Source organism: Chiloscyllium plagiosum, unplaced genomic scaffold (assembly GCF_037043375.1).
Source record: "Chiloscyllium plagiosum isolate Xiang-an unplaced genomic scaffold, Cpla_swu_hap1 HiC_scaffold_16, whole genome shotgun sequence".
Classification (NCBI taxonomy): domain Eukaryota; kingdom Metazoa; phylum Chordata; class Chondrichthyes; order Orectolobiformes; family Hemiscylliidae; genus Chiloscyllium; species Chiloscyllium plagiosum.
The window spans coordinates 92,392,488-92,417,283 of NW_028270154.1; the positions used below are offsets into that span (position 1 = coordinate 92,392,488).

Genomic DNA, 24,796 nt, shown 5'->3' on the forward strand with positions numbered 1-24,796 from the left:
CACAGATCTCTGAAAGTTGCCACCCAGGTAAATAGTGCGGTGAGGAAGGCATATGGCGTACTGGCTTTTATTGGTAGAGGAATTGAGTTCCGGAGTCCTGAGGTCATGATGCAGTTGTATAAGACTCTGGTACGGCCGCATCTGGAATATTGTGTGCAGTTTTGGTCGCCATACTATAGGAAGGATGTGGAGGCATTGGAACGGGTGCAGAGGAGGTTTACCAGGATGTTGCCTGGTATGGAAGGAAAATCGTATGAGGAAAGACTGAGGCACTTGGGGCTGTTTTCACTAGAGAAAAGAAGGTTTAGGGGTGACTTGATTGAGGTGTACAAGATGATTAGGGGGTTAGATAGGGTCGACAGTATGAACCTTTTCCCGCGTATTGAGTCGGGTATTACAAGGGGGCATAGCTTTAAATTAAGGGGGGGTAGATATAGGACTGATGTTAGGGGTAGGTTCTTCACTCAGCGAGTCGTTAGTTCATGGAATGCCCTGCCAGTAACAGTGGTGGACTCTCCCTCTTTATGGGCATTTAAGAGGGCATTGGATAGGTATATGGAGGATAGTGGGTTAGTGTAGTTTAGGTGGGCTTGGATCGGCGCAACATCGAGGGCCCAAGGGCCTGTACTGCGCTGTATTCTTCTATGTTCTATGTTCTATGTTCTAAATCTTCGCACAAACTTTGAATGTCAAAATATGAATATTGAGAAACATTCGAAAAATTGGGGCTATTTTCGTTTAAAACTTTACAACAATGAAGTGACATGAACTACAAAATAAAATGGGCAGACTGCAGTAGAGAAGGTTGAGGAAGAGATATAAGAATGTTTTTAAAAGGACTGAGGCTAAAGCGGGAGAACCAAACCTCCTTCCTGAGGCGCCGGAATCACATGTTGGAGTGGTAGTGGGGAGGTGTGTAACAGAGAAAATATCAAAACAAGATGTGGTACTGAGCTGGAAAAGCGCAGCAGGTCAGGCAGCATCCAGGGAACAGGAGAATCGACGAAGGGCTTATGCCCGAAACTTCGATTCTCCTGTTCCCTGGATGCTGCCTGACCTGCTGCGCTTTTCCAGCAACACATTTCCAGCTCTGATCTCCAGCATCTGCAGACCTCACTTTCTCCTCAAAGGTGTGGTACTGAAACAGTGAGAAAAATCAATTGTAGGCAAATGTAAATCAGGACTTTTTTTTGTAGTGGGAGGAACTGTCAGCATGGAATGCTTGGCAATACTGAAATGTTGTAAGGTCTCCATCTCCTTTTGCTCTTTGCGCTGTGTTCACTTTCCTGTAAGAAACTGCAGACGGAGCTGGATTGAATTGGACGACCTGCTGCCTGTATGAAAGATGGCGACCGCCGCTGTGCCCTCACTTGTGACAGATGGAGGCCGCTTTCCTGCCTGCTTTCCGGTTGACGTCAGTCACCCTCTCTCCCCCGCCCCCTCCCCCCACCAACCTCCGCTCGCTCGCCGCCATATTGGAGTCTGTTTCCCTGGAGCTCGAGTGGGTTTGTACCGGAGTGAACTGGGAGTGGGATTGGAGCTGGGGATGAGCTGTGCCGAGGAGAAACAAGTAGCCGCCCGGCGGAAGAAGAACAAACGGGGAGCGGCGAACGGCGCCGTGGTCCCGGGAGAGAGCCGCAGTCCCAGTCCGGCGGAGGAGGTGCTGAGGCCGCTGCAGAGCGAGCAACCGCGAACGGGGATGGAGCCGGAGCCTGGCCCAGGCCCAGGCTCAGGCTGGAGCGGGGAGCAGGTAAACAGCAGGGAGCAGCCCCTCTCCCCACCGCCGCGGACCGAGAAGGGGCTCTGTGTGTGTGTGTGTGTGTGTGTTTGGGGTGGCCTGTGGATTGCAGTGAGTAGCCGACTTCCCCCATCCTCTTTCCCCCCCCCCCCCCATCTCTTTCTGTCTTTGGGCCGCGTGTTAGGGATGGGAGTGTGGAGGGGATAGGGTTACACTTGGGCTTGGGTGAGGTGGGGGTCCATCAAAGGGGAGCCCCCATCTCTCTGCTTCAAGTAAAGAGGATGCTGCTCAATATTGGACCTTACAGCTCGGAAACAGACCCTTCGGTCCAACTCGTTCATGACGGCTAGACATTAGTCCCATTTGGTCCACATCCTACTTCTCCTATTCATATACCCATCCAAATGCCTTTTAAATGCTGTAACTGTACCCGCCTCCACCACTTCCTCTGGCAGCTCATTCCATACACATACCAACCTCTGTGTGAAAAAGTTGCCCTTTGGTCCCTTTTAAATCCTTCCCCTCTCACCCTATACTTTTCAAAGACCTTGACTATTCACCCTATCCATGCCTCTCATGATTTTATAAACCTCCACAAGGCCACCCCCCTCAGCCTCTAATGCGCCAGGGAAATTACCTCCAGCATATTCAGCCTCTCCCTTTATCTCACCCTTCAATCCAAGCAGTATCCTTGTAAATCTTTTCTGAACCATTTCAAGTTTAACAACATCTTTTGTCTAGCTGAGAGACCAGAATTGAACACAGTATTCCAAAACTGGCCAAACCAATGTCTCGTACAGCCGAACGTGGCATCCCAATTTCCTACTCGATGCTTACGCTACACTGTTTACCTGCAACTCCACTTTCAAGGAACGTCAATGAACCTGCACGTCTGGTCTCTTTGCATGGCAACATTCCCCAGGATTGTCTATGTCTTGCCTGGCTTTGCATTTCCAAACTGCAACACTTCCCATTTATCTAAATTAAACTCCATCAGCCAATCTGATCAAGGTCCCATTGTACTCTGCGGTAACCACCTTCACCGTCCACTACAGTACTAATTTTGGTGTCATCTGCAAACTTACTAACCGTTCTTCCGAAATTCACATCCAAATTATTTATAAATGACAAAAAACAGTTGACCTATCACCGATCCTTGTGGAACACTGCTGGTCACAGACCTCCAGTTCGAAAAACAACCCTTCACCACCATCTTCTAAAACACGTTTCACGGTCTTGGTATGTTGAATACCATTTTTAAAACGAAAGCATTAAAAATGCAGTGTTTTTGATTCTGAGTGGATTAACTTGTGCCAATAATCGGCCGCTGGATGTTACTCTGAAGCAGTAATAGAAACTGAAACTGTCCTCTTTGTATCGTGTATTCTGTCTAAATTGTGCCTTTCATCTCCAAAATATATGCAAGTTTGAGGGCAGAATGTATTCAGTAGAGTGTCATTTTTGTTGCCATCACTTAGTTATGGAATGGACTAGTTCTGAACTCATAGAACTTTTATGTCCCGCGATGCATTGGTAAATGTAGTTTACTGTTGTCAGTTTACTGTTGTCAGTTTATTGTTGTGTACTTCTAGATTTATTTGAGCAGGACAGTTGCTTCTGAGCAGTTAGTTACTGAATAAATTATGCTCTTCAGTTAATTTTTTGTTATCAAACTGTTGATTTTGTCTCAGGTAAAGCAATTTGCTTTTGGTTGATGGACCATATGTCCATGCTAAGAAATACAGAGAAAAGGTTTGGAATTGCACTGCAGGTCAGTCGGTATCTGAAAGTGCAAGGTAGCTTGATTGTTAGTTCTTGTGCAATTACAGAATAATCAGTTCTGATAAAGATTAGTTATTCATGAATAACTAATGTGTTCTATGTCATCTGTGGAATTTTATCATAGTTTTTCCCTATTGTTCATTGGAAATTAATATGCACAGGTAAATAACATTGCAATAGGTGTCATTAATTATATAATAATTGTTTTAAAAAAGTTTGTACACAGTAATAGTGCTGCATGGTCTCCCAGTGCACCTGATGAAATTGTGTGCAAAGCTTTACTTTGCAAGGATGGACGAGTATGAATAAAAACATATCGGGGAAAATATTATAAATTACAACCCTCGAGTGAATATAAGTCTGCTGAACCAATTACATAGCAGTCTCTTACAATTTCTCCCTTGGTGTTGAGCAATAAATGGTGGAGGATCATGGGTGGAATGCACCCAGTGTCTCAAACTTGGTCCTACTTGAATCCAAGGCAGTGTTTCACTTGTCAAAGCCAGTTTCTGTATTATTTGGATTTTTGTCTTTTGTTCTTATGGATTTCAGCTTTTCATTTCTTGCAGTCAAATGTATTTTGTTTGTTAACCAACAGCCTACTTGGATTTTGACTTTTTGTCCTTCTCAACTTAATTTTCATTTAATATTTAACTCTTCATCTACTTGGCATCACTATCCTCTCTTTATTTCTTCTGACTGTGTCCTGATTGCCTTGGCTTACTGTTAAATATTTTGATTCCTATGATCGAAACTGCTCCAGTGACAATCATAAAATTGCCTGGTGACAATAGGTACTTGTACAATGGATGAGGCTAGTTTGCTTTCCTTGCTATTACAGAAACCAAATTGTATGTAGTGTTAAGCGAATAGTGAGGGTACCTACTATCTCGTGCTCCCAGGAGGAGGTTGAACACTTCATCAACTTCACAAACACCTTCCACCCTGACCTCAAGTTTACCTGGACCATACAGCCCTCCCCTTCCTGGACCTCACCATCTCCATTTCTGGTGACGGACTCAATGCGGACATCCACTACAAACCCACTGACTCTCACAGCTACCTGGACTACACCACCTCCCACTCTGCCTCCTGTAAAAACGCTGTCCTTATTCCCAATTCCTCTGCTTCTGCCACATCTGCTCCCAGGAGGACCAGTTCTACCATAGAACATCCCAGAAGTATACTGTGTCTGTCTTCTGAGGAGCTTGTTGTGATTTTCTGCTGTACATTGGAAATGGCAATCCATGAGTTGAGCATTGTATTCTGTTTTTATGGGGGTGTCTTTCAAAACCTTTGTGTCTGTCGCATTCCTCCTCATTTGAGCAGATCCTGAGCAGGGCTTGTCAGTAGGAGATGGCTTCTTTAACATGTTTAGGGTGGAAGTTAAAGTGTGGCATCATGAGGTTATTCATGGGCTTGCGGTAGAATGAAGTGTACATCTTGGATGGAGATCTGTGAACCCAAGAATAAAACGGATTCTGAAGAATAGTCCGTGGTAAGTCTGGTGTGTTGAAACTTGTTGATATCGCGATGTAGTCATTTCAGTAATTCCTCTTCATGAGTCCAAAGGGAGAAAATGACATTGATGTATCCTATTACATGGACTACTATTCAAACTAACCTCACAATGCTGGACTTCCCTAGCTTCCGTACCCATGAAGATGGCCTCAATCGTGATCTTGGGTTCATGTCGTGCTGCGTATGACCCCACCACACTATTCTGTATTTGAAAAATCTTCCTAACTGCGTTTTGACACCGTCACTCTGTTAAATTGCTATGAGCTCTCTACCTTAGTTTGTAGAGTTTTGAATTACTTATTACTTTGGTTAGATCCTCGGCGTGCAACTTTTATTTGTTATTCCAGTGATTTTGGTTTGTCTCCGCCACCATGTTATTTTAAATTTTTTATAATTATCTCTCTGCCTCATTTAGTCAGATTATAGGTGATCCCTTCACTTGTTATTTAGCTGTTGACACTTTATTCGCACCATCTGACACTTGTGAACACTTGCAGCGACCTATTGTTTGGCCTGTCGACACTCCACTCGCACCATTTGTATGATCTTTACGTCTCTCTGCCTATAAATCCTGTGCCTGTGCACCACTCTGTCATGTCACCTGACAAAGGGGCAGCACTCAAAGCTTGTGGTTTCAAATAAATCTGTTAGACTGTAACCTGTTGTCATCTGACTTCTGACCTTGTCCAGCCTAGTCCAACACCGACTCCTCCACATTACAGATAAACTGATATCTGTTAAGTGGGAGACTTTAAAAAATGTGGTAATGAGAGTTCAGAGTCAAAGAGTGTGGTGCTGGAAAAGCACAGCCAGTCAAACAACATCCAAGGAGCAGGAGAATCAATGTTTCGGGCATAAGCCCTTCATCAGGAGCGAGAGTTCAGGGCCAGCAAGTTTCTGTTCGTGAGGACCAAGCCTAGCAGGAGTAGGGAACACTGGATGACAAGAGGTATTGAGGCTCTGGTCAAGACAAAAGGAGACCTATACCAATATACCGGCCACTACAGCGGACAGCTGAAACTGACAACCGGAAGCAGCAGGGACAGGCCACTATAAATGCCGGAGGAAATACCACAGAAGCGCTTCATAGGAGGCTCCCAAGCACTGAGGATGTCACCTAGACAGGGGACGAAACGTTTGCAACAAAAACTTCCAGCTCGGCGAACAGAACCACAGCAACGAGCACCCGAGCTACAAATCTTCTCTCAAACTTTGATGACCTATGTTAAGTATAGGCAGTTGGGTTCAAATAAAACCTTTGACAATTGGGGGATATTTTGATAAGTCCAACCAGGGAGAACTTGCACAGTTAACGGTAGGGCCTTGGAGAGTATTGTCAAACAAAGAGACCAAGGGGTGTCTGTAAGTATTCCTTGAAAGTAGCGTCAGAAGTAGACTGGATGCTGAAGAAGGCATTTGATATTCTTGCCTTAATTTGTCAGTGTGTTCTCTGGTATCATCTAACACTTAAGAGGGAAGAAAGGAGACATGAGAGTTTTGGCAGACAGGGGAACGAAAAATCCAATGAGATTCTATAAGTATATTAATTGCAAAAGAGTAATGAGGGAAAAAGTAGGGCTTAACAATCAACAAGGCCATCAATGTTTGGAATCTCAGGAGATGGGTGGGGATCCTAAATGAATATTTCATGTCAGTATTTACAGTGGAGAAAGGCATGGAAGCTAGGGAACTTCTGGAACTAAATTAGGGATTTCTGGAATCAGAAGAGAAGGTGATGGAGGTTTTAAAACACAAAGGTAGATAAATCCCCAGGATCTGATCAAGTGTACCCCAAGACATTGTGGGAAGCCAAGCACTGTGTCCAAGGATAAGACAGGGAACTACAGTCTGGTGATTCTAATGTCAGCGTTGGCAAGGTTTTTGGAGGGAATTTTGAGAGACAGGATCTGCATGCATTTTGAAAGGCAAGGAGAGATTAGGGATAGTCAGCATGGCTCTATGTATGGGAAATTGTCTTGCAAATTGATTGCGTTTTTTAGAAGGGGTGACTGAGAAGGTAGGTCAAGGCAGCGCGGTAGACATTGTTTATATGGACTTTGATGTGGAGGTGCTGGTGTTGGACTGGGGTGGACAAAGCTAAAAATCATTCAACACCTGGTTATAATCTAATAGATTTATCCAAAAGTACAAACTTTTGGATTGCTGCACTTTCATCAGGTAGCTAGCAGGGCAGGATCATAGGACACAGACTTTACAGTAAAAGATTAAGTTGTCATACAACTGATGTAATGTATTGAACGAACCTAGATTGCTGCTAAGTTTTTAATCACTTAGAATGGGGATGTAGGATTCAGTTGATTAATATGTAACTTCTTTCAAGTTTTACTTATTAATCAATTGAAACCTGTTAAGTGATTAAAGACTTAGCAGCAATCTAGGTTAGTTCAATACATTGCATCAGTTGTATGACACTTTGATCTTTTACTATAAATTCTGTGTCCTATGATCCTGCCCCACTAGCTACCTGACCAAGGAAGAGTGCTCTGAAAGCTTGTACTTTCAAATAAATCCGTTGGACTATGACTTGGTATTGTTTTTAACTACATAGGCTTTAGCAAGGCTTTTCACAAGATACTGCTTGGTAGATTGGTTAGTAAGGTTAGCTCCCTCGGGATCCAGGCAGAGCTAGTCAATTGATTTAAAAAATTGGCTTAATGGTAGTAGGGGGTTATTCAGACTGGAGGCCTGTGAGCGCCAGTGTGCTGCAAGGGCTGCTGGGTCCACTGTTGTTTATCATTTTCATAAACAATTTGGATGAGAATATAAAAGGCATGGCTACGAAGTTTGCAGATGATTCCAAAATTGGTGGTTTGGTGAACAGTGAAGAAGGTCATCTAAGAGTACAATGGGATCTTGATTGAACTGGGCTGAGGAATGGCAGATAAAGTTTAATTTACATAAATGTGAGGCGTTGTAATTTGTAAGGCAAACCAGGGTAGGACTTACACAGTTCATGTTAGGTCCCTGGGGAGTGTTGTTGAACAAGGTGACAGAGGGGGTGCACGCACATTTCCTGAATGTGGTGTCACCGGTAGACAAAAGGGTGAAGAATGTGTTTGACACACTGCCTTCATCAGTTAGGGTCAAAAATCACATGACACCAGATTGTAGTCTAATGGGTATTTGAAAACATTAACTTTCGGAGTGCTGCTGCTTCAGATGCTAGAGAGAGAGAGAGAGAGAAAGACCTTAGACACAGAATTTATAAGGAAAAGATCAAAGGGTCATACAGCTCAGGCAAATTAATTGAACACACCTAACATGGCTCTTAAATCTTTAATCAGTTGGAATGGAGGTGCAGGTTTCAGTTGATTAATGTGCAAATCCCATAACTTTTTTCAAGTCATTCTCCTGAGATAACTTAGTGTTATTGCTATAAAAGGTGACACCAACGGTCACACAAGGTATCTTAGGCATGAGGTCTTGGAGTCTGTCTTAACCCAGAGTCAAACTGGTTTCTGGATGTCACGTTACAACTGTATAAGACATTGGTAAGGCCACTTTTGGAGTACAGCATACAATTGTTTGCCCTGCAGTAGGAAGGATTTAATTAAACTGAAAAGAGTGCAAAAATGACTTACAAGGATGTTACTGGGACTAAAAGGAGAGGCTGGATAGGTTGTGCCTTTGTTCCCTGGGAGCCTGGAAGGCTGAAGGGTGAGCTTTATAGAGGTTTATGAAATCATGAGGGGCACGAATAGAAAGACTAGCCAAGGGCATTTTCCCAGGGTAGGGGAGTCCAAAACTAGAGGGCTTAGATGAGAGTGGAGATATTTATAAGCCATGTGCAGGGCACCTTCTTCCACACAGTGGTTGGTGCGTGTATGGAATAAGCTGCCAGAAGAAGTGTATAGGAGGGTACAGTTACAACATTTAAAAGACATTTGGATAGGTACATGGTAGCAAAGGTTTGGTGAGATCTGGGGCCAAATTCAGGTAAATGGGATTAGTTCAGTTCAGGAAATCTGGTTGGCATTGACAATTTGGGCGGAAGGGACTGTTTCTGTGCTGTATGACTGTGATTCTGCGTGTAGTATGCAAGGAACTAATATGTGGCAAAATCGTTGTTGTAACTTAATAAAAATTATTCTTCTCTATCAAGTTGGGTATGGTTTTATGTCTAGATTTATGGAATAATTGAATTAATGAGGCTATTTGTTTAGTTTTCTATCTAAAATGTGAGTATATACGTGCTATAGTGGAGCCAAACTACGGTATCCTCCACTAGGAATGAGGCTTGTGGGCCAGGGACTCAGAATTGGGAGTGGGGTGGGGCTAGGGGGAAGGTAGGTGAAGGTGAGGGAGAAGGTGATAGGTCGGAGAGGAAGGTGGAGCAGATAGATGAGTAAGGTGATAAACAGGTCAGGAGGGTGGTGCCGGTTTGGAGGCTTGGGACTGGGATGGGGGGGGGCTGTAGAATGGGGAAACTGTTGAAATCCACATTGATCCCATGTGGTTGCAGGGTCTCAAGGCAGAATGTGAGGCATTCTTCCTCCAGCTGTCCAGTGGTAAGGGTTCAGTGATGGAAGAGGCCCAGCACCTGCATATCCTTGACTAAGTCGGAGGGGGAGTTGAAGTGTTCATCCACAGGGCAGTGGGGTTGGTTGGTGCGGGTGCCCCAAAGATGTTCTCTGAAACGATCCGCAAGTAGGCTTCCTGTCTCCCCGATGTAGAGGAGACCACATCAGGTGCAACGGATACAGTAGATGATGTTGGTGGAGGTACAGGTAAATTTCTGATGGATGTGGAAGAATCCTTTTGGGGCCTTGGACGGAGGTGTGGGTGTCGTCCCGTTTCCCCCCTTTTGTTGAAACAAAATGCCCAGAGACGGTGTAGTTTTGCCTTCATCTTTATTCCTGGAGGGAGAGAAAATGATTGCCCATGTGCACAGGGGCATGAGTTAATGATATTTTCTGGAACAGCAGTTTCTCAATGAACTATGTCGTCATTTTACAGGGAGGGGCATCCGGATAAGTCAACATACATATTAATTGGGTGACCGTTACAATCAACGAGTAGAAATAGTTGAGAATAAACCATTTGCTGTCACACAATGAATAACACTTCGCATAATGAATATGTTTCGCCTTGTTAACTGATACATACTGAATGCTGCCTCTTGTTAAATGGCTCAACATATTGACTGCTTTTCCAACTTGTTAACCCATTACCCTTGCCTCCAGCATCCCATTGTTAACTGCAAGTTCTTATCTGATCTGAATCATGCTCAGCTGAACCTCTTGTTTCACTAAACTCAAAACTTAACTCTTTCCTCGCTTGCTTATACCCTATACACATTCTCATCCATTCAGGTTATTCAAAAATTATTTTCGTTTAACAAATTGATACTTGGCTAATGTGAAAGCTGTCAGGAAATGTATTTCAAAAGTCTGGAACAGCAAGCAACAACAAAATGTTTCCTGTGCTTTAGCAATTGAAGAGACAGTTTCAGTTCAGATTTAAATCTCAAATATTCGTGGAAAACCAGAAACTACCTCTGACATCTGTCTTATACCTATCTCCCCTCACTTTAAAGTTATGTCCCCTCGTGTTTGCTGTCCCCATACTTGGAAAAAGGCTCTCCCTGTCCACCCTATCTAACCCTCTGATTATCTTGTATGTCTCTATTAAGTCACCTCTCAACCTTCTTCTCTCTAACGATAACAGCCTCAAGGCCCTCAACCTTTCCTCATAAGACATTCCTTCCATAGCAGGCAACATCCTAGTAAATCTCCTCTGCACCCTTTCCAAAGCTTCCACATCCTTCTTATAATGCGGTGACCATAACTGTACACAATACTCCAAGTGTGACCATACCAGAGCTTTGTATAGTTGCTGCATAACCTCCTGGTTCCGGAACTCAATCCCTCTATTAATAAAGGCCAAAACACTGTATGCCTTCTTGCCAACCAGATTGACAGGGTTGTTAACTTTCAGAGATCTGTGTACATGGACACCGAGATCTCTCTGCTCATCTGCACTCCCAAGAATCTTACCATTAGCCCAGTACTTTGCATTCCGATTACTCCGTTCAAAGTGTATCACCTCACACTTGTCCACTTTAAACTCCATTTGCCACCTTTCAGCCTAGCTCTGCATCCTATCTATGTCTGTCTGCAACCTACAACATCTTTCGTCACTATCCACAACTCCACCGACCTTAGTGTCATCTACAAATTTAATAACCCACCCTTCTAAGCCCTCATCCAGGTCATTTATAAAAATGACGAACAATAGTGAACCCAACACCGACCCTTGCGGTACGCCGCTAGTAACTGGACACCAAGATGAACATGTTCCATCAACTACAACCCTCTGTTTTCTTTCAGCAAGCCAATTACTGATCCAAACTGCTATGTTTCCCACAATCTCATTCCTCCGCATTTTGTATAATAGTCTACTGTGGGGAACCTTGTCAAACGCCTTGCTGAAATCCATATACACCACATCAACCGGTTTACTCATCTGCCTGTTTGGTCACTTTGTCAAAAAACTCAATACGATTCATGAGGCATGACCTACCCTTCACAAAACCGTGCTGACTGTCCCTGGTCAGATTATTCTTTTCTAGATGGTTATAGATCCTATCTCTTATCATCTTTTCCAACTCTTTACCAACAACTGAAGTGAGACTCACTGGTCTGTAATTACCAGGGTTGTCTCTACTACCCTTTTTGAACAAGGGAACCACATTTGCTATCCTCCAGTCCTCAGGCACTATTCCTGTAGACAATGATGATTTGAAGATTAATGCCAAAGGCTCAGCAATCTCTTCCCTTGCTTCCCAGAGGATTCGAGGATAGATCCCATCCAGCCCAGGGGACTTGTCTATTTTCATACTTTGCAGTATTTCTAATACCTCTTCCTTGTGAACCTCAATCTCTTCAAGTCTAGATGCAAGTATCTCTGTATCTTCCTTGCCAACATTTTCATTTTCTATAGTGAACACTGTCGAAAAATATTTATTTAGTGCTTCCCCTATCTCCTCTGACTCCACACGCAACTTCCCACTATTATCCTTGATTGGCCCTAATTTAACTCTAGTTCTTAATTCTTTTATTCCTGACATACCTATGGAAAGCCTTAGGGTTAACCCTGATCCTATCCACCAACAACTTCTCATGTCTCCTCCTGGCTCTTCTGAGCTCTCTTTTTAGGTCTTTCATGACTTCATTGTAACCCTCAAGCGCCATAACTGAGTTTTCACATTTTGTCCTAACATAAGCTGCCGCCTTCTTCTTGACCAGGGATTCCATTTCCTTAGTAAACCATGGCTCACACGTTCTATAGCTTCCTTCCTGCTTGACAGGTACATACTTACCTAGGACACACAGGGCTTTTCCTTGAATAAGCTCCATATTTGTAATGTTGTTTCCTTCCCCATTCTATGCTTCCTAAATCTTTCCTAATTGCATCGTAATTTCCCTTCCCCCAGCTGTAACTCTTGCTCGGTGGAGTACACCTATCCCTTTCCATCACGAAAGTAAACCTGACAGAATTGTGATCGCTGTCTCCAAAGTGCTCACCCACTTCCAAATCTAACACCTGGCCAGGCTCGTTACCCAGTACTAAAGCTAAAGTGGCTTCGCCCCTTGTAGGCCTGTCTACATACTGTGTCAGGAAGCCCTCCTGCACACACTGGACAAAAACTGACTCATCTATAGTACTCGTACTGTAGTGTTCCCAGTCAATATTTGGATAGTTGAAGTCCCCCATCTCACTCCTATCGAGAATCATCTTTGCTATCCTTTCCTCTACATTTCTGGGACTATTCGGAGGCCTTTAGAAAACTCCCAGCATGGTGACTTCTCCTTTCCTTCTAACCTCAGCCCATACTACCTCAGTTAACAAGTCCCCAAACATCCTTTCTACAACTGTAATATTGTCCCTGATCAACAATGCCACACCTCCCCCTCTTTTACCATCTTCTCTGTTCTTACTGAAACATCTGAATCCCGGAAGCTGCAACAGCCATTCCCTGCTCTATCCATGTCCCCGTAATGGCCACAACATCGAAGTCCCAGGTACTAACCCATGCTGCCAGTTCACCCACTTTATTTCGGATGCTCCTCGTGTTGGAGTACACACACTTCAAACCAGGTTTTTGCTTGCCAGTGTCAGATACTTGATTTTGGAACTCCCTATTCTCATCCTCTTTTGTAGCTGTCCTACAATTTTGGTTCCCATCTCCCTGCTGTATTAGTTTAAATCCACCTTAATAGCTTTAGCGAATTTCCCACCCAGGATATTGTACCCCTCTGGTTTAGATGAAGACCATCCAGCTTGTAGAGGTCCCACCTACCCCAGAAAGAGCTCCAATTATCCAAAACTCGAAACCCTCCCTTCTGCACCATCCCTGTAGCCACGTGTTCAACTCCTTTCTCTCCCTATTCCTCACCTCACTAGCACATGGCACGGACAGCAAACCAGAGAAAACAACTCTTTGTCCTAGCTCTAAGCTTCCATCCTAGCTCCCCGAATTTCTGCCTCAAGTCCCCATCTGTCTTCCGACCTATGTCGTTAGTGCCAATGTGGACCATAACTTGGGGCTGCTCCCCCTCTCCCCTAAGGATCCCAAAAACACGATCAGAGACATCACGAACCCTGGAACCCAGGAGGCAACACACCAACCGTGAGTCTCTCTCGTCCCCACTGAACCTATCTGTCCCCCTAACTATCGAGTCCCCAATGACTACTGCTCTGCTCCTCTTCCCCCTTCTCTTCTGAGCAGCAGGTGCCCCACTGCTTTCCCCTGGTAAGTCATCCCCCCCAACAGTATCCAAAAAGGTATACTTATTGTTGAGGGGAATGGCCACAGGGGATCCCTGCACTATCTGCCAGTTCCCTTTCTGTCCCCTGACTGTCACCCATCTGTCTTTTTCTTTTATCTGGGGAGTGACTACCTCTCTGTAGGTCCTGTCAATAACCCCCTCTGCCCCTCGAATGATCCGAAGTTCATCCAACTCCTACTCCAGTTCCCTAACGCGGTTTTCAAGGAGCTGGTGTTGGGTGCACTTCCCACAGATGTAGTCAGCAGGAACACTAGTGGTGAGTTGAAAAATGTTGTGCTGGAAAAACACAGCAGGCCAGGCAGCATCCGAAGAGCAGGAGAATTGACGTTTCGGGCATAAGCCCTTCTTCAGGAATTAGGCTGGTGTGCCAAACGGGCTGAGATAAAGGGTAGGGGGAGGGGTGTTGGGAATACGATAGGTGGAAGGGGGTGAGGGTGATAGGCCGGAGAGGGGGTGGGGGAGGAGAGGTCGGGAAGATGATTGCAGGTCAAGAGGGCGGTGCTAAATCCGGGGGTTGGGACTGAGATAAGATGAGGAGAGGGGAAATGAGGAAGCTGGAGAAATCTACATTCATCCCGTGTGGTTGGAGGGTTCCTCCAGGCGTCGTGTGGTCAGGGTCTGGCGATGGAGGAGGCCAATGACCTTATCCTTGGTGGAGTGGGAGGGGGAGTTAAAGTGTTTAGCCACGGGGCGGTTGGGTTGGTTGGTGCGGTTGTCCCAGAGGTATTCTCTGAAACGTTCCGCAAGTAGGCGGCCTGTCTCCTCAATGTAGAGGAGACTGCATCGGGTGTAACAGTAAATGATGTGTGTGGAGGTGCAGGTGAATTTGCGACGGATATGGAAGGATCCATTGGGGCCTTGGAGGGAGGTGTGGGCGCAAGTTTTGCACTACTTGCGGTTGCAGGGGAAGGTACGGAGAATGGAGGTTGGGTTGGTGGGGGGGTGTGGACCTGACGAGGGAGTCGCGGAGGGAGTGGTCTCTCTGGAACGCTGATAGGGGTGACCCTTACTTCCCACATTCCACAGGAAGAACATTCCACTGCCCTAAACTCCATTCCCACTATTCTAACTCCTGAAGTGACTACTAAAAAAAAGGATTAAGAAGTAAACTAGTTACCTTACCTTGTCAATCTGGCTCCCACAGCTTTTTTTAGGTTAGAGGAGGAGGGTGGGTGGGAGACACTACCCGAGTTGTGTCTTAGGTAACGCAACCATGCAAATATAAACTGTTCTACTTACACTTCCTAGAAGTCCTTTGCTCGCTCCTCCCTCACTGGCCTGAAGGTAAGCAGTTTCAATGTACTTACCGGCCTTCCCTACAATCACCTTGCCCCAACGTCACCTCCTCCTGGCTTCTGCCTCTCGCTGCTCCGAAGTGGCATGTTCTCCAAATGAAATTTCCCAAATAAAACAGTTGGAATTACAGTGGCAACTTTGGTAGAGATGAGCATTTTTAAAATTTGCAATATGGAGGGGGGCCAATGAAGTCTTAACAATAGTTAACAGAACTGAAACAGCTCAGCCTCAAGTTCTAATATTCTTTAAAATCTTAAAACATCAAAATTAAAATGCACTCTTCTTCATGTGAATATTCTGTATCAAAAACACAGCAGCGAAGATATTTTAATACAATACACTCATATGGCTAAAGCATGACCACTGACCCAACTTTTTTTTAAATAGGTGTTGTGGAATTTGAAATAAATCAGTGGTTCAGGGCACTCAATCAATTTTTTTTAAGATCACAAAAGTTTGATAATTTTAAAAAGGACATAATGTTGTACAATTTCAATGTAAAAAGAAAATCTGCCCTATTAGATAGCCCACAAAACACATTGAATTGAGATTCTGATTCAAACAAGGCAAAACAGTTACTTTAAAAAAGGATTTTCTGAACCATAATTTTAACAAAGCAAAATTTTTCAACATCACACACTCTCAGCATGGCACAATTTACATTGAAACTCTCTCTCCCCCCCCCCGACCTAAGTATTAGTGCAACCTTAAATTCAGTGTTCTCTTTTTTTTGCATTCTCTCACTGAAATTACACTTATAAAGAGGAGAAAGCCCTCACAGTGACCACATGATACCGCAATCTAAACTACTCTCTTCCCTCAGACCAAAGGCTCAGCCTCAAATTTTGCACTAGGGGAATTTGACCCCTTTCTCACTTTACTCCTCACGGGGGCTTGAACCTCAACCAAACACATGGAAAGGCTGAGCCCTACTCAAACAAGGAGAGACCAAACTGCAACCCCCCCCCCCCCCCCCCCCCCCCCCCCGGCCACCCCAATGCAGCGCAGGGGCCTCGAACCTCTGCCTGCCAGTGCACTTGCAAAATTGTGTCTCTCAACTGAACTAATTACTGTTTGAGGAATGCGTAGAATAGAGAATGATCGAGCGAGGGAAGCATCTCCGGCACACAGGAATATCGAGAGGGGCCAATGTTTAAAATCTTACCTTGTGGGCCCGTCAGTCTCGTGACATCGATGTTCCGGGCAGCCGCTGACACTGTCCAATCATAACTATTCATTTGGGTCCTGCCAACTACACCAATATTGTTGTCTCGTTTTCCTCCTCAGTCAGAGATGTACAGCATGGAAATAGACCCTTCAGTCCAACATGTCCATGCCGACCAGATATCCCAACCCAATCTAGTCCCACCTGGCCCATATCCCTCCAAACCCTTCCTATTCATATACCCATCCAAATGCCTCTTAAATGTTGCAATTGTACCAGCCTCCACCACTTCCTCTGGCAGCTCATTCCATACCTGTACTCACCCTCTGTGTGAAAAAGTTGCCCCTTTGGTCTCTTTTATGTCTTTTCCCTCTCAACCTAAACTCATGCCCTCTAGTTATGGACTCCCCGACCCCAGGGAAATGTCTTCGTCTATTTATCCTATCCATGCCCCTCATAATTTAGATTATGGCCCAACAAGTCCACACCGACCCGCTGAAGCGCAATCCACCCAGACCTATTCCCCTACATTTACTCCTTCACCTAACACTACGGGCAATTTAGCATGGCCAATTCACCTAATCTGCACATCTTTGGACTGTGGGAGGAAACCAGAGCACCTGGAGGAAACCCACGCAGACACGGGGAGAATGTGCAAACTCTACACAGACAGTCGCCTGAGGCGGGAATTGAACCCGGGTCTCTGGCGCTGTGAGGCAGCAATGCTCACAATTTTGTAAACCTATATAAGGTCACCCCTCAGCCTCCGACACTCCATGGAAAACAGCCCCCTGTTCAGCCTCTCCCTATAGCTCAAATCCTCCAATCCTGGCAACATCCTTGTAAATCTCTTCTGAACCCTTTCAAGTTTCACAACACCTTTCCGATAGGAAGGAGACCAGAATTGCACGCAATATTCCAACAGTGGCCGAACCAATGTCCTGTACAGCCACAACATGACCTCGCAAATCCTGTACTCAATACTCTGACTAATGAAGGAAAGCATACCAAACGCCTTCACTATCCTAATCTTCCTGTGACTCTACTTTCAAGGAGCTATAAACCTGCACTCCAAGGTCTCTTTGTTCAGCAACACTCCCTAGGACCTTACCATTAAGTGTATAAGTCCTGCTAAGATTTGCTTTCCCAAAATGCAGCACCTCACATTTATCTGAATTAAACTACATCTGCCACTTCTCAGCCCATTGTCCCATCTGATCCAGATCCTGTTGTAATCGGAGGTAACCCTCTTCACTGTCCACTACACCTCCAATTTTGGTGTCATCTGCAAACTTATTAACTGTACCTCTTATGCTCGAATCCAAATCATTTATGTAAATGACAAAAAGTAGAGGGCCCAACACCGATCCTTGTGGCACTCCACTGGTCACAGGCCTCCAGTCTGAAAAACAACCCTCCACAGTCAAAGCAGAACATTCAGGCACTTAGTATTGTTTTAGCTCCTTCATCTTTATTCTGGGTCCTGGAGTAAGAGAGAACGATCGCCTATGTGCACAGGGACGTGAGTTCACGGTCTTCTCTGGAACAGCAGTTTCTCAATGAACTATATAGTCATTTTACAGGGAGGAGCATCCAGATAAGTCAACATGCATATTAATAGGGTGATTGTTACAATCAACAAGTATCAATAGCAGAGGCCAAGGCCTTTACTGTTATATAATGAATGTTCTTAACCTTGTTAACTGGATTCTTGCAATGGATACTTTTCCACTTGTTAGCTGACCTTGCGTACTGATTGCTTCCAATATTGTTAAATGGCTTTACGTAATTAGTGCTTTTCCACCTTGTTAACCCATTACTCTTGCCTGCAGCAGCCCATTGGTAACGATAAGTTCTTATCTGATCTGAGTCATGCTCAGCTGAACCACTTGATTCACAAAACTCAGAACTTAACTCTTTCCCTGTCTGCCTTGACATGGATGAATGCATTCTTATTGGGAGTGGTGTGGACGCAGGTTTTGCACCTCCTGTGACAGGGGAAGGTGCTGGGAGTTGGTTGTGGGCTTGTGGGGGGGGCGTGGACCTGATGAGGGAGTCACAGAGGCAATGGCCTCTCCGGAAGGCTAATACGGGTGGGGAGGGAATAATGTATCTGGTGGTGGGGTCCGTTTGTAGGTGGCGGGCATGGCGGAGGATGAGTCAATGTATGTGGTGGTTGGTGGGGTGGAAAGTGAGGACAGGCACTCTGGACTACATTCAGAACTGACTGAGCCCACATGGACTTCAGGCTACATTCAGAACCCCACTCCTCCCAATGCAAGGAGGACAGAACCCCTCTGGTCCTCACCAACCTCTGCATACATCGCATCATCCTCTGCCACGTCTGCCACCTGCAAACGGACTCCTCCACTAGAGACATATTAAGCTCCCCACTCCTATTGGTGTTCCGGAGAGACCATTCCCTCCACAACTCCCTTGTCAGGTTACACTTCAAAACAAGCGCCGTATTAAAATTTGGATGCTAGTGATTGGAGGACTTAGTTGGCATTGACCTATGTCTCAATGAAATGTGTGCCTCATAGAGGCTTTCCTCCTTTCCCCTATATTGTGCTGTGTTAAATTTACTTGGCATTATAAAACTATCATTGGTGCTTGTGTGAGCAAACTGGTGAAATCTGCATATTAGAAACATGGGAAAGAACTGCCAAAGTTTCTTCTTTGGTTCTGAGGAAGTATTTGGTCCCTTGCAACTTAACTACAAACTGAGATTTAGATCAAGATGTCATTACTCTGCGGTTACACCAGAACTGATGTTCTGATGTACGAGGTTTTGCCTATTGATGGAAGGTGATATCTGGTTAGTCTTGGATGAATGCAATGGTGATTGTATGATTAGCACTCTGTCAATTGTACATAAATGAATTAGCGAGTTTTGCGACAAATGAGCCAAGCTTAATTATATCAAAATTAGACAGGAGCTGAGAAATGTCGGTTGGACACAGCTATTTGACATAAAGTCCACATTTGATATGTGGGAGGCTTTCAAAGATAGGTTGAAGGTTGTGCAGGATAGGCATGCCCCTTGGAAAACAAAGGATAAGAAAGGCAAGATTTGTGAACTTTGGATAACAGGAGAAATCGTGTGACTAGTCAAGAGGAAAAGGGAAGCATACATAAGGTCCAGGCAGCTCAGACCAGAACGGGCCCTGGAGGAATATCGGCAGAGTAGGACCAATCTTAAATGAGGAATCAAGCGGGCTAAAAGGGGTCATGAAATAACTTTAGTGAGCAGAATTAAGAAGAATCCCAAGGCCTTTTATTCTTATATAAGAAGAAAGAGGGTAACCAGAGAAAGGGTTGGTCCAGAGAAAGGATAAGGAAGGAAGGTTGTATGTTTAATCTGAGAAAATGGGTGAGATTCTCAATGATTACTTTGCATCAGTGTTGACTGAGGAACGGGAGGTGATGAATGCTGAGATTGTTAACTCTGTTAACGTTTGTTAACTCTGGATCACGTTGACATAAGGAGGGAGGATGTGTTGGGTAGGCTAAAGGATATTAAGGTGGAAAACTCCCCAGGACCAGATGGGCTCTATCCCAGGTTGCTGAGGGAGGCGAGAGAGGAAATAACTCGGGCCCTGACAGATATCTTTGTAGCAACCTTAAACACAGGTGAAATGCCGAGTGACTGGAGAGTTGCTCATGTTGTCCCCCTGTACAAGAAGGCTAGTAGGGATATTCCAGGTAACTACAGACTAGTGGAGCCTGATGTCAGCGGTGGGAAAGTTGCTAGAAAAGGTACTGAGGGATAAAAAAAATCTATTTATATTTGGAAAAGATTAGGCTTATCAGTGATAGGCAACATGGTTTTGTGCGGGGTAGATCGTGCCTTACCAAATTAATCGAGTTCTTTGAGGAAGTGACCAAGTTGATAGATGTCATACACATGGACTTTAGTAAGACTTTTGATAAGGTTCCCCATGGTAAATTAATGGAGAAAGTGAGGTCACCTGGTATGCATAGTATTCTAGCTGAGTGAATAAAGAACTGGCTGAGCAACGGGGACAGTAGTAGTTGAAGGGAGTTTCTCGAAATGAAGAAGGACGACAAGTGGTGTTCCACAGGGGCCACTTTTGTTCGTACTGTACTTAAATGATTTGGAATAGGGCATTCTTGGTGTGATCAGTAAGTTTTTAGATGACACAAAGATTGGTGGAAAGCCTAGGTGACTGTCAAAGAATATAGAACAATATAGGTTGACTGGAGAGTCGGGCGGAGAAGTGACAGATGGAGTTCAATCCAGGCAAATGTGAGGTGATGCATTTTGGGAAGTCTAATTTTAGAGCGTATTATACTGTAAACGGAAGAGCCTTGGGAAAAGTTGATGAGCAGAGAGAGTGCAGTCCATTGTACCCCGAAGGTGGCTGCCAGGTGGATAAAGTGGTCAAGAAGGCATACAATATGCTTGCCTTCATCAGACAAGGTGTTGAGTATAAGAGCTGACAGGTCATGTTAACATTGTACAAGACTTTGGTTTGGCTGCATTTAGAATACTGCGTACAGTTCTGGTCGCCACATTACCAAAAGGATGTGGACGCTTTGGAGAGTGTGCAGGGAAGGTTTACGAGGATGTTGCCTGGTATGGAAGGTGCTAGCTATGAAGAGAGGTTGAATAGGTTAGGATTGTTTTCATTAGAGAAAAGGAGATTTGGGGGTACCTGAATGAGGTATACAAAATCATGAAGGGTATCGACAGAGTAGATAGAGATGAGCTTTTTCTCAGGATGAAGGATTCAATAATGAACGATCATGCTTTCAAGGTGAGAGGTGAAAAGTTTAATGAGAATATACGCGGCGAGTACTTTACACAGAGGGTGGTAGGTGCCTGGAACATGTTGCCAGTAGAGACAGGCATGGTAGATTCATTTAAGATGCGTCTGGTCAGATGCATGAGTAGGTGGGGAGCAGAGGGATACAGATGCTTAGGAATTGGGCGATAGGTTTAGCTAGTGGATTTGGATCAGTTCAGGCTTGAAGGGCCTGTTCCTTGGCTGCAAATATTCTTTGTTCTTTCTTTGAATTAGTCGTTAAATTTGGATTACACTGGTCCTATCAAATCTCTCATTTGGTGCCACTATCTTTTAATTTAAAAACATTTTTTATTCTTTTATATCCAGAAGTGTTATCGCACACAACTGACTTTTTTTTCCCATCGCCAAAACACTGTGTAACACTTCCTTTTATTAACAACCACCATCACTTAAATCACCCATGCAAACCATCTCAGGTGAAGAGGTACGAATGTGAGAAGGGGCTAAATCAAACTGGAGTCTTTTAATTCCGTACATGGACGTTAATTTCCAGTCTTTTTGGGGACAGAATTAAGCGTGGTCTTCAGCTGGTGAAAATAATAGCAAGAGAGAAATGTGCATTAAAGGTAGAGTTGCCATTGTCCCAGAGGTTTGCTTGCTCATTAGGGAGAACTGATCGGTAGTGGTTTAACCTGAGGGTCACTACACCTCAGTTGAGCAGAGAGGTTGAGAAGGCAAGTGATCTCAACCAGTGTGGGAATTGAACCCATGCTGTTGGCATCACTCTGTATTGCAAATGAAACATCCAGCAAACTGAACCAACCAGACCCTGAGATAATGTGTTTTCTCATTAGGGGATTGAACCTTGGTCTCCTACGTGAGAAGGGGGGATACTAACCACAACACCAATGAAGAACACACATAGAAATGTGCGTTACTCTCCAAACAATTTGATACAAATACTATGTTTACCTCGAGTACAGCAATGCAGTTTAATTTTGTTTGAGCTATGGGTTTTGTCATCTTTTAAACTTGACAGTGATTGCTACGAAACGTGCAAGGTTTTAAATCTTTCACCTCCTCCTTAACCTTACAAAATTTGTACTTTCTCTGCTGAAAGCATGGGATGGAAACACTCTCCCAGATACTGATGTGAAATGAGAGAAAGATCAGTGCGTGAGGTCTGTCTGTGGTAATCCTGGATTTTGTGGGTAAGAACCTCTGCTTTTAGTAGTACCTAATCTCTCCTTTTTCAGCACCTTCTAACTTCTGAGAACATGCCTGAACTCAGGAAGTTCACGGTGGCATGGGGCTCAGTGGTTAGCACTGCTGCCCCACAGGTTCAATTCCAGTCTTGGGTGACTGTGTAGAGTTTGCACGTTCTCCCCTTGTCGGCATGTGTTTTCACCAGGGTTTCCTCCCAAAGATGTGCAGGTTCGGTGGATTGGCTATGGGAAATGTAGGATTATGGGGATAGTGTGGGGGTGCTGGGTCTGAGTGGGGTTCTCTTTGGAGGGTTGGTGCAGACTTGAGCCAAATGGTTTCTTTTTGCATTGGAATGATTCTATGATTCTAAATTTCTGATGTCCTTCCTTTCAACGGTGCGACTTATTTCTATCCTAAAGGTGTTATCCCAATCCTAAAACTAAACTAAATTTTGCAGAATGGTTACTGAAATCAGACCTACATGCAAGGATGGAATAATTAGATATGTTCTATTTATTGTGTATGAGAGGGTGTTTGGTCAGTGGATGCTGTCTAATGGTTAACAGGGGAGGGTGGGGAAAAGAATTGTCTTACATTCATATTTAGGAATAATCACTTGCAGGTAACTGTTTGATGCTATTGAGCTTGGTTTGGGCAACAGGAAATAAGTAAATAAATTAAGCAAATGATGAATTGATCCAAGCCTTCAATTTGCTTGGGAAATAAGGGTTTTAACAAAAAAGTGTAGCAAATAATTAAATGAATTGGTGTAATCTCAGATCAGCTGTTTTGCACTGAGAGGTGTTAGATTAGTAGTTCGTTAGTGATGCTCAATTTAAATATGAGAGATATTATGAAACTCTTTGGATCTTAGAATGCTAAACAGTACAGTTGATGCATTATACTCTGACAGTGAGAGCCCTAGCAAAACTGGAATCAATGGCAATCAGATGGCGACCAGTGGGAGTCATACCTGGCACTTAGGAAGATGGTTCTAGTGTTGAAGGTCAGTCATCATAGCACCAGGACATCATTGCATAAGTTCTTCAGGATGGTGTCCTTGTCCCAACTATCTTCAGCTGCTTCTTCAATGACTTTCCCTCCATCATAAGATCAGCAGTGGGACTGTTTGCTAATGACTGCGAAGTGTTCAGTACCAGTCACAACTCCTCATATACTGAAGCAGGACGTGTTCAATGTGACAAGATATGGACAAAATCCAGATTTGAAATGGCAAGTAACATTGGCACCAAGCAAATGTTAGGCAAAGACCATCTCCAGTAAGAGATATTCTAACCACTGCCTCTTGATTTTTAGTGGTGTTACCATTGCTGAATCCCCCATGATCAACATCCTGTGGGTTATCCTTGACCAGAAACTAAACTGGACTCACCCTATAAGTATCGTGGCTACAAGAGCATGTCAGAGACTAGGAATACTGTGGTGAGTAACTTACCTCCTGACTCCCCAAAGACTGTCCTCCATCGACAAGGTGCAAGTCAGGAGGACAATAGAATTCTCCCACTTGCCTGGATGGGCACAGCTCCAACAATACTCAAAGCTTGATACTATCCAGGACAAGGAGAAAGTGAGGACTGCAGATGCTGGAGATCAGAGCTTAAAAATGTGTTGCTAGAAAAGTGCAGCAGGTCAGGCAGCATCCAAGGAGAAGGAGAATCGACCTTTCAGGCATAAGCCCTTCTTCAGGAATGAGGAGGGTGTGCCAAGCAGGCTAAGATAAAAGGTAGGGAGGAGGGGCTTGGGGGAGGGGTGTTGGGAATGCGATAGATGGAAGGAGGTTAAGGTGAGGGTGATAGGCCAGAGAGGGGGTGGGGGCGGAGAGGTCGGGAAGAAGATTGCAGGTCAAGAAGATGGTGCTGAGTCTGAGGGACTGAGAAAAGGTGGGGGGAGGGGAAATGAGAAAGCTGGAGAAATCCGCATTCATCCCCTGTGGCTGGAGGGTTCCTAGGCGAAAGATGAGTTGTTCTTCCTCCAGGCGTCGTGTTGCCATGGTCTGGCGATGGAGGAGGCCAAGGACCTGCATGTCCTTGGCGGAGGGGGAGTTAAAGTGTTCAGCCACGGGGCAGTTGGGTTGGTTGATGCGCGTGTCCCAGAGACTATCCAGGACAAAGCAGCCTTTTTGATTAGCACCATTTTAATGAGCATCCAGCTCCTCCACCACTGATGCTCACTTGCAATAGTGTGTACTATCTGCAAATTGCTGTGCAGAAATTCACCAAAGATATGTGAGCAGCACGTTCCAAATGTATGACTGCTTCCATCTAGAAAGACAGGGCAGCAGATGCATAGAAGCACCAGCAGGTACCCCTCCATGCCACTCACCATCCTGACTTGGAAATATATTCCATCATTGTTGCTAGGTCAAAATCCTGAAACTAACTTCCTAATGGTATTGTGGGTCTGCCTGCAGCACATGTGTAGCGGTTCAAGAAGGCAACTCACCTCTTTAAGGGCGACTGGGGTTGGACTATAAATGCTGGCT

General features: G+C 44.6%; 1 protein-coding gene across 2 annotated transcripts in view; it reads left to right on the forward strand.

The window, feature by feature from the left end:
- The first annotated feature begins 1,456 nt into the window (after window positions 1-1,456).
- The window catches only part of fam193b (family with sequence similarity 193 member B), a 111,086-nt gene continuing 87,746 nt past the window's right edge, over window positions 1,457-24,796 (forward strand). For both annotated transcript variants that reach the window (XM_087995543.1, XM_087995544.1), the window contains exon 1: window positions 1,457-1,750. In XM_087995543.1, the coding sequence (XP_087851669.1) occupies window positions 1,547-1,750 (204 nt within the window). In that variant the 5' untranslated portion in view covers window positions 1,457-1,546. The remainder of the gene's footprint in view (window positions 1,751-24,796) is intronic.